The sequence below is a fragment of the Chiloscyllium plagiosum genome, chromosome 7 (genome assembly GCF_004010195.1).
Source record: "Chiloscyllium plagiosum isolate BGI_BamShark_2017 chromosome 7, ASM401019v2, whole genome shotgun sequence".
NCBI lineage: Eukaryota > Metazoa > Chordata > Chondrichthyes > Orectolobiformes > Hemiscylliidae > Chiloscyllium > Chiloscyllium plagiosum.
This window is the reverse complement of record NC_057716.1, coordinates 110,367,378-110,378,452: the sequence shown is the minus strand read 5'-3', so window position 1 is coordinate 110,378,452 and position 11,075 is coordinate 110,367,378. Positions and strand designations below refer to the sequence as shown.

At 43.3% G+C, this 11,075-nt stretch overlaps 1 protein-coding gene across 1 annotated transcript in view; it reads right to left on the bottom strand.

Annotated features, from left to right (window-relative positions):
• Positions 1–4,900: 4,900 nt before the first annotated feature.
• Positions 4,901–11,075, bottom strand: part of tmem169b (transmembrane protein 169b) — a 6,928-nt gene continuing 753 nt past the window's right edge. Inside the window, exons 2-3 of the mRNA XM_043694533.1 lie at positions 10,938–11,073; positions 4,901–7,172 (exon numbers count right to left, since the gene is read on the bottom strand). Of these exons, the coding sequence (XP_043550468.1) occupies positions 6,550–7,172; positions 10,938–11,073 (759 nt within the window). The 3' untranslated portion in view covers positions 4,901–6,549. The remainder of the gene's footprint in view (positions 7,173–10,937; positions 11,074–11,075) is intronic.

Genomic DNA, 11,075 nt, shown 5'->3' with positions numbered 1-11,075 from the left:
GACACCGTAATAACAGTGAGGGTATCCTTCGTTATCCAGTACTTCCTGGGTGCCAAACAACTACGCTATGTTCTTCGCAGCCTGCAACACATTATCAATAGGATGAGCTCTCTCCCCAGACATTGCCCACGCCTCCACTTCTCACCTTTAAATCACCAAATCTTAAACAGATCACGACTCATAGCAAACTGCCCAGCTTTCAGGACAACACCACCATACAACCCTGCCACATCTTGCAGCAGATGCTGTGTTAGAGTATCACCATTACACGTGGGGATACCTCCCACCATGAACGTGGTGAATACTCATGTGACTAAGCCAACATGGTCTATCTCATACGCTGCAGGCAAGGATGCCCTGAGGCACGGTACATTGGCGAGCAGACGTTGCGACAATGGATGAACAGACACCACTCAACAATCACCAGGCAGGAGTGTTCCCTCCCAGTCAGGGAGAACTTCAGCGGTACGGGACATTCGGCCTCGGACTTTTGAGTGACCATCCTCCAAGGTGGACTTCGGGACAAGCAACAAAAGAGTAGCTAAGCAGAAGCTGATCGCAAAGTTCGGTATTCGGTGGGAATGGCCTCAATTGGGACAGTGGGTTCATGGTGCACGACAGGTGACCCCACCACACAATAGACTCTCACACTTCTACATACACACCAATGTCGACCCTCCGTCATAGACACACACATATAACCTCTCACACATACCCCATCACACTCACTCACACACACTTAACCAAGCTCACACACACACACAGTCACGTGCACTCACACCTACACACTCAATCTGTCGCTTCTCCATGCGCACACATAAGCTTATGGGGTGAATTTGTTATTGCAGAATTACATTTTATTTTGCTCAAAAACTGCATGAATCCATGTAAAACTCAAACTATACAGAGGGTTTGACATAGCATTGGGACACAGACAGACTTCATACGTACTGTTTAAAAAGCTGAGCTATCTTGAGAATGTAAGTGAAAAGAAGTTCTGTGATTTACATATTAAACAACAGAAATCAGCATATCCCACTAGAAAAGATGGAAGTTTTAACCTAAGATTGTTTACTGTACCCCATTTCCATGACACTGGACTTCTTTGGCTATAAATTCTGAGAGCAATATCTTAACCGCCACTATAACCTGAAGTTGTGTGATTTTTAACTTTGCCCACAAACTCTGCCAGATGATAAATTTTGATTTATTGAAAAAAAGAGTGCAGGAGTACAAACATACCCAAAAATGAGAAATCAGCTGGTGAAATTACAACACAAGACTACTTGCATGTGAACCAAGAACAGCATGGTGGCTCGGTGGTTAACAGTTACCTCACAGAGCTGGGGACCGAGGTTCAATCCCAGCCTTAGGTGAGTGTCTATGTGGAGTTTGCACATTCTTTCTATGTCCGGATGGGTTTCCACCCGGGTGCTCCACTTTCATCCCACAGTCCAAAAACGTGCAGGTTAGGTGGATTGGCTACAGGACATTGTAGTGTCTAGGGATACAAAAGCTGGGTGGAGTAGCCTTGGTAATGAGGGGTTAGAGGGATGGGGATACAGTTTGGATGGGATGCTCTTCAAAGGGTGTCTTCTGTGCTATAGGAATTTTATGTAAGTAACATGCTTTAAATTGGACAAGTATTCCCATTAACAGGTACAGAAAAGGTTTATCAGGATGCTGCCTGATCATTAGCTATTAGGAGTGTGTGGAGAAATTTGGTTTGTTTTTACTTGAACAGATGCTGAGCAGCAACCTGATAGAAGTTCCCAAAAATACGAGAGGAATGAATAGAAATATCAATTACTAGGGAACATAAGTTTAAAGTAAAAAGGGGAAAGTTTAAAGTAGATATGAAAAGTGTAGCGATGTAATGAGGTCAGCCAGGTGGACTTCAAAAAAAAAAGGAGTTCCCTGATTGGACCAGATTAACAGCCCCAGAGAGCCCAGGCTGACAGATAAGAAAACAGGATTGCACTTCAGTCGCACACTCTTGATCTTCGGACACACGGTACAGAAGGGGGAGGGCAGGTCTGAAGACCTCCTCGTGGGTCTGCTCCTGGGCCTGGCCAAACTGGCCATAAACAGGTCCAGGCAGCGGGCCGTGGAGGGGGTCATTAGGGCAGACTGCCTGCCCCTCTTCCGCGGTTACGTTAGAGCCCGGGTGTCTCTGGAGAAGGAGCACGCAGTGTCCACCAACACCCTTGAGCTGTTCAGGGAGAGGAGGGTGCCGCAGGGAGTGGAGTGCATAATTTACCCATTCAATTCTACTTTGATTTAATCCCTGCCCTCCCCTTCACTGTTTGATCACACAGCATTGCCCTTTAATGTCAAGGGCACTGCTTGTCACTGGTCACTCTGGTGTTTCTTTCCTTCCTGGTGGTGGAAATTGAATAAAGATTGGTGCACCTTATATCTTTCATTGTGTCTCACACCTGCAAACACACATGGGTGCTGGGGGAAAAAAGCACTACTGCAATTAGGCGGTAGTGTGGGGAGAGGGGGGAAAAAAGGAAAAAAAATAATAAACAAGAAAAAAAAGAAAAAAGAAAACAGGATTGTCAGACATCCTGTTCACAAACAGTTGGCTCTGAGGGAGCTAGATGAGTGTGAAGAACTTTGCACATATAAATAAAGAGTGACTTGGTGACAACCTCTGTGGAGTTACTTCAAGATGCAAATTTATTTTTTACACAGTGATGGTAAGTGCCGGGAATGCACTGACAGAGGTGGTTATGGACAGATACAACAGCAAGTCTAAGAGGCATCTTGACAGATACATGAATAAGCAAGAAATAGAGGAATATGGGCAAGGTAAAGGCAAAAGTTTTAGAAAAAGGAGAAAGCGAAGATTGCAGATGGTGGAGAGCAGAGTTGAAAAGTCTGATGCTGGAAAAGCACAGCTAGTCAGGCAGCATCTGAGGAGTAGGAAAGTCGATGTTTCGAGCATAAGCTCTTCATCAGGAAACAGGTTTAGAAAGACAACATAAGTCAGTGGAGGCTTGTTGGTCCAAAAGACTGTTCTTGTACAGTCCTGATGAAGGGCTTTTGTCCAAAATATCGATTTTCCTGCTCCTTGGATGCTGCCTGGCCTGCTGTGCTTTCCCAGCACTGCTCTAATCTTCACTCTGTTCTTGTACAGTACTGTTTGTTCAATGTTGATGGGGCTTGATAAATATAGAAGAACCTTAGTTAGCCGAAGGACATGGGTAGGGAGCATTTCGTAATCAAATTCCAGATAACCGAATGCTAGTTAACATCGTTTAGCCAAGCATCGGGATCTTGCGATCTTGCCAGATAATCTGGTAATCGGATAATTGAAGTTCCTCTGGCATTACAATCTGCAATGATGGGAGAACCAGCACATCAGGGCTAAAGACAAGATTGAAGCATTTGTAACCAACTTCAACCAGGTTTGCTCAGTGGATGATCCATCTTTGCCTCCTTGTGAGTGTTTTCAGCTATTTTGTGGTAACATGAATGGCAAATTGAATTGGCTGAAGACTGGCCCTGACAATTTCAGCAATAGTTCTGAAGACTTATGCATCAGAATTATCTCCAACCATCAACAAGTAGTTCCAGACTGCAATAACAGTGGCATCTGGCCAGTGATGTGGAAATTGAGTCATGTTCATGCCATTCTATTATCAGGAGATTATGAGTTTATCCAACAGAGAATCTAATTCCTTCACATTCAAATGGCATTATTATTGCTGAAATCTCCTCCATGAACATTCTGTATAATAGAATCATAGAATACTGAGTGTGGAATCAGGCCAATCAGCCATTGAGCCCACATCGACTCTCCAAAAAGCATCCCAACCAAAACCACCCCTCTAACCTATCAACTTTGGACACTATAGGCAATTCAGCATGGTCAATCCACCTAACCTCCACATCTTTGGATTGTGGGAGGAAACTGGAGTACTCAGAGGAAACCTACGCAGACATAGGGAGAATGTACAAACTCTGCATAGAGAATCATCAGAGGATAAAACTGAACCCGGGTGCCTGGTGCTGACAGACAGAAATGCTAACCACTGAGCCACTGTGCCACCCTGCAGATTGACCAGAAACTGAACTGGGTCAAATAAATCCTATAGCTAAATGCATAGATCAGAGGCTAGAAATTCTGTGGTAACTTACTTTCTGACTCCCCAAATGACCTACAAGGCACAAGTCAGGAGTGTGATGGAATACTCCGTATTTGCCTGCATGAGTGCAGCTGGAACTACACTAAAGAAGCTTGATACCATCCAAGACCAAGCTTGATTGGCAGCCCAGCCACCACCACATGACTATCACCAATTCAAAATGGCAGCAGTATATACAATCTACCTACGATATACTGCAACAACACACAATAGCTCTTTGATAGCAGCTTCCAAACCAAAGACCTATCACTTAGAAGGATAAGGCAGCTGAACACCACCACCTGCAATTTATCTTTTAAGTCACATGCCAAGTTGACTTTTAATGATATCACCACCACACTTAGATAGCAGTGGTTGATGATGGTGGTGGGAAGAAGATGGTGAGAGATCTTAAATAAACATTAATCAGTGATACCCACATCCTATGAACAAATAAAAACTCATATCATTTGTTATTCATTTGAACACTAACATATAAAGTACTGGATTCAGCCACAAATCATTTAACAAAAGATATAATAATTGCTGGGGTGGTAAATAATGAGGCAGATACCTTAGATTACAGCGGGATATAGACTGGCTGGTCAGATGCAAAGCACAGCAGGTCAGGCAGCACCCGAGTAGCAGGAAAATCTATGTTTCGGGCAAAAGCCCTTCATCAGGATGATGAAGGGCTTTTGCCCGAAACATCAATTTTCCTGCTCCTCGGATGCTGCCTGACTTGCTGTGCTTTTCCAGCGCCACTCTAATCTTGATTCTAATCTCCAGCATCTGCAATCTTCACTTTTGCCTGGCTGGTCAGATGGGTGGATCAGTGGCAAATGGAATTCAATCCTATTTAGTGTGAGTCAATTCCCCTGGGCAGGCAAATAAGGCAAGGGAATGTGTTACAAATGGTAGGACACTGGGAAATACTGAGTATCAAAGGGATCCTGGTGTTCATGTTCACTGGCCCCAGTGGGACTGATTGACAAAGTGGTTAAGGCAGCATGAGATACTCGCTTTTACAGGTCCAGGCATAGCATTTAAGAGCAGGGAAGTGACACTAGAATTGTATAAAACATTGATTTTGGGCACAGCTAGAGAATTATACACAGTTCTAGAATCTATGTTACTGGAGTTATGCAATTGCATTGGAGAGGGTGCAGAAGAGATTTATCAAGATGTTTTCTGGCTGGGAGGGTTTTAGTCAAGAAGAAAAATTGAATAGACTGGGATTGTTTTCTTTGAAACACTGAATGATATAAAATCAGATAGCTCGGTACAGACAAGGATAGATTAGTGGGTTTAAAGTCAAAAGACAGTACTTAATGAAGATGCAGGAATGATTAAATGTGACAACCTGCTGGTGCCAAACTGGACGTGGAACCAGAGCACTATAGGAGCTAAACAAATTGCTCCCACCAGTTTGTACTAATTGAGAAGTCGCATACTTATGACCACCAAGTGGTGTGTTTGATGCAAGGCCAAAATTTGTAGCATAGGAAAATTGACCTGGTTCAATCTGGACATGGAAAGGTATTCAGTTACATTATTAAATTAAACTCTTTTATAGCTTTAATGATTGAAGAGTGAATATTCTACAGAAATGATGTAAATTATCTTTATTCTATGATCTAGTATTATGAATGTGATAAGCTTTAAATTAACTAAATGTTAAATGGTGCCTCAAGGCCTTAAGATCCCCTGAAATATTAAAGTCTATGGTGAATTGCCGCATTATCTTTTGTCGTCATGTTGGATTTAACCATAGAAAAAAATTACATCCCAGCAGTCACGATTTCTCTTCGATTAGGCCTTTAACACAGTTGAAGTATAATTAGCATAGGCAGTTACTTAGCAGTATATTCATGGCTCATTTAAAAACAATACTGTAGTAAACCCTGCTAATATACCCTAAACCTTTAGTAGCCTTTTAGTGTTTGCAAATAAGCTACTCCATTAAAAAATAAACTAACAGTTTTGCAGGGAAAGCACAGGCCAGCACCTTCAGACATTAAAATAAATAAATAAGTTAAATAGCAATTCTTCTCCATTTGACCTGATACCATTATTTGTAGCCTCTTGCACTACAGTAGGGTCAGACCCTGCATTGAGTGTGAGATAATTCAAACTTGGGTATTCTAGCTCCAGGAACTAAGTAATAGTGGGAACTGGCAAAAGGCAAACAAGCCTCCCATGCATTAGCAGAGACACGAGTCTTACATGGTTATGCTTATTGATCTAAACAGCTTAAATTTCTTCCTAAAAGCAGACGTTAGTTACGTGCATCTGAATACTACAAAGTCAAACAACATTACAGGGGCAGAGTAAATTCACGCAAAACTTCATTTCATTTCAAAATCCTAAGCAGTTTCTTCGGTCAGGTGCTTTCTCTCTGGATCAATATTCTTTAAACAGCAGATGTCTGCTCCCCTGCTGGTGCTGCCTTACAGGACAGACTACCTGAAACATTGTCAGAATCCAGCAGCTCCACAATGCTGTACGGGGAACAATCCTCCAGACCAAGTTTCCCAGACAACCAGCCACAGAAACCTTTCTCCAAGTCTCGCACTGCTTGCCACCACTCACCAAATGACCAGGATATCTGTGTCACGGTTGTGTACACAGCAAGGGACACAGACATTGCTACAATTAGCACTGGGTAAAAAATAATCAGAAAGGGGCAAATTGTAATCTTATGCCAGAAGGACCGTTCCTCATTGTAAACCAAGAAAATGTTATACCAGGTAATGGTTCCATAATAAAAGGACATGACAAAGGACAACACAAAGACCACTGGAGCGCACACAAGGCTCCATATGACAACATGAGGACCTCTATGCAACCCTACATCACATGCTTTTTTTGTGCCTTTTTCTTCAGGCTGTAGGGGCTCCTTTGACTTGGCTAGTTCCTGGAGCTCTTTCTCAGTTAGCGTTACGTGGATGTCCACCATCTGCCCCTTCTTCTTGCCACGGGTGATTGTGCCAGTTAGTGTTACATATCTGCTGTCAGTAGGTACGCTCCAGCCACCTATCTCACAAACAACATAAGATTTTATCAACCTGAAATATAAACATTTTCTTCACATTTCATTTGAGGCTCAGACAGTGATCACATGCAAGCTGATGTTTTGTACAACATTCTTTCCTCAGTGACATTATATATTGCAACTCAGAATATTAGGAAAGAAGGGCCCCATCAGAAACAGCAACACTGGATTATTCCATAACCGTTCAGCCCACGATTTCATTAAGCTCTTTCAACTTTATGATATTCAATTTCCAATTTCCTGCTCTCACTTGAGGTCCTCTAATATTCTTCATTCAGAGGTTTTACATTCCAGTTGAGCACAGTTTTTCCCTGTAGCTTTGAAGACTGAAGGGTGACATTATAGTGATTTATAAAACCATGAGAGACACAGACAGGGTGAATAGCCAAGGTCTTTTCCCCAGAATAGGGGAGTCCAAAACTAGAAGGCATAGGTTTAAAGTCAGAGGGAAAAGATTTAGAAAAGGACCTGAAGGGCAACCTTTTCATGCAAAGGCTGCTGCATTTATGGAATGAACTACCAGAGGAACTGGTGGAGGCTGGTACAATTACAACATTTAAAATGCATAAAAGGAAGGGCTGAGGGGGATATGGGCTGAATGCTGGCAAATGGGGCTAGATTAATTTGGGATATTTGGTAGGTATGGATGAATTGGACTAACGGGTCTGTTCCCCTGCTGTACAACTCTATGACTCTACAGGACTGGCAGAAAACATGATATCAAATGAAAACTGACAGGCAGTTCTGTGGGTACAAACAAGGCTCTTAAATAATATGTTGCCTCTCTGGTGCTAGGGTCAGGCATGTCCCAGAATGGCTGCAAGGTAGTCTGAAGGGGAAGGTGAACAGCCAGTAGTCATGACATCTGTACTGATTACATTGGTAAAGAAAAAGAGGTCCTGTCACAGGAATTAAGAAAAGTGGTTGCAGATTAAAGCAGAAGACTATTAAGAATGCAATTCCCCAAGTTACTTCCACTGCTATGCCCGACTGAGTATAGGAATAAGATAGGTCAGATGAACACATGGCTATAGGGATGGTATAAGGGAGGGGGCTTTAGATTGTTAGATCATTGGGACAGTTTCTGGGGGCAGGTGGGACCTGTACAAGCTGGATAGATTGCACCTGAACTGGAATGGGTCCAATATTCTTGTTGGGATATTTGCTTGTACCATTGAAAAGGTTTTAAACTACTTTGGGATGAGGTTGGGGCAGAATCGAGTTAAAATCAGGAGCATCGTTCAGATATAGAAGGAATACCAGGTCAGTCAGTCTGGCAGAGAAAACATGATCATGATAAGGTACATGGGAGGACTGGAAAGTAAAATTGTATCTATTTTAATGCAAGGAGCCTGACTGATAAGGCAGAATAATTTACAGAATCAAAAAGTGTGGTGCTGGAAAAACACAGCCGGTCAGGCAACATCCGAGGAGCAGGAGAGTCGACGTCTTGGGCTTCATCACTTTCTTCTAGAAGAATTCACAGTTTTGGTCACCATTTGGGAATACATGTTGCGATCACGAAGACATGGTTGAAGGACAGGACTGTCAGCTCAACATTCCAGAGTATAAAAGTTTCAGGTGCAATGGGGCTGATGTAAGAGAGTTGGGAATGTTGCATTAATACAAATGAGGCTGTACGGGTAGAGGTTAAAGATTTTTAAAAAAAGGATGTTTACCTTGTTTGGATTATATTACAGGCCTCCGAAAAGAGGGAGATGTAGGAACAGATATGTAGGCAAATCTCAGAGGTGAGACTAGAATAAGGTTATGGGGATTTCAACTTTGTTAACTAACAAGTAACACACGCACCACACAAATGCCGGTAATGACCACCTCAAAGAAGAGAAAGTTAATCACCGCTCCTTGACATTCAATGATGTTACCATCACTGAATCCCCCACCATCAATATTCCTGGGGTTACCACTGGCCAGAAACTCAACTTAACTTGTCACAAACACAGTGGCTACAAGAACAGGTCAGAGGCTAAGAAAACTACAGTGAGTAACTCACTTCCTGACTCCCTAAAGCCTGTCCACTATCTGCAAGGCACTAGTCACAAGTTTGATGGAATACTCCCCACTTGCCTGTATGAGTGTAGCTCCAGCAACACTCAAGAAGCTTGACATCAAACAGGATAAAGCAGCCTGCTTCATTGGCATCATATCCAAAAACTTTCACTCCCTCCACCATTGACAGTCAGCAGTGGCAGTGTGTACACTGCAGAAATTCACTGAAAAGCCGTAGGCCCGTTCTGAGGAATGGTCACCAGAGCCAAAGCGTTAGCTTTGATTTCTCTTCAGATGTTGCCAGACCTGCTGAGATTTTCTAGCAACTTCTGTTTTCATCTTAGTTTGAAATGATTAGATGGGGTCTAATATTTACAGTGCACCCAGGAGAACTTTTATGCCAGTACATATAGTCCAACTAGAGATGTGCAGTGCTTGACCTAATTCCGTGATTGGTTTTATTCCCTAAGATCAGGATTAACCCTATCAAGTGGTTGTAGTGTCAGTGGGCAAATATTTTGGGGGGTAGTGACAACAACTCTACGTTTCATAGTCAAGTGGGTGGCACGGTGGCATAGTGGTTAGCACTGTTGCCTCACAGTAACAGAGACCCAGGTTCAATTCCCACCTCAGGCGAATCTGTGTGGAGTTTGCACATTCTCCCCGTGCCTGTGTGGGTTTCCTCCGGGTGCTCCGGTTCCCTCCCACAATCCAAAAATGTGCAGGTTAGGTGAATTGGCCATGCTAAATCGCCCGTAGTGTTAGGTGCAGAGATAAATGTAGGGGAATGGGTCTGGGTGGGTTGTGCTTCGGCAGGTCGGTGTGGACTTGTTGGGCCGAAGAGCCTGTTTCCACATTCCAAATAATCTAATCTAATCATTATGGAAAGGGATAAGGATAACATTAAGTGACTAAACTGGTGAAGGCAGATTTCAATATCATTAGACAGGATCTGGCAAACAGACTACTGGTAAGTAAGTCTACAGTTAGAAAGCGGGAGACATGGTGGGGCGACACGGTGGCATAGTGCTTAGCACTGCAGCCTCACAGCACCAGGCTCAATTCCAGCCTCTGGTGACTGTCTGCATGGAGTTTGCACGTTCTCCCCGTGTCTGCATGGGTTTCCTCCCACAATCCAAAGATGTGCAGATTAGGTGAATTGGCCATGCGAAATTTCCCGTAGTGTTAGGTGAAGAGATAAATGCAGGTGAAGGGGTATATGCAGGTGAAGGGGTATATGCAGGTGAAGGGGTATATTCAGGGGAATGGGTCTGGGTGGGTTGCTCTTCGGAGGGTCGGTGTGGACTTGTTGGGCTGAAGCGCCTGCTTCCACACTGTAAGTAATCTAATCTAAAGTAGTAGAATGAGAATTCAAGGCTAGCATGTTCTTTTGAGAGTGAAGGGCAACGGCAGCAAGTCCAGGGAACACTGGATGACAAGAGCTAGAGAGAGTCTGAAGAAAAAGAAGGAAGTCTACGTTAGGCACAGAGCATTAAAAAGGGAGCCCCTTCACAAGTGCAGAGAGTTTTGAGCATTGCTTAAAAAAGAAATTATGAGGGCAAAAAGGGGCCACAAATCTCTTTGGCATATAAGATTAAGGAAATCCCAAAGGCATTTTATAAATATATTTAAGTGCAAGAGGCCGGGGGGAAATAAGTGAGCCTATTAGAGGCCAAATGGACAACCTATGCTTGGAGCCAGAGGATGCGGGTGCAGTTAGAATCTATCTGTAGTACCTTCTACACTGGGAGGACACAGAAAGTTAGTCTGCTCCTCTGTGTTCTTGGCTGTGGTGTCTGGGTCATGCTGATCTTCTTCCACTCTCTCGCTTCCTGTGCGGTAGATTATAATGGACTCTGGTCTTGGCTCTTTCT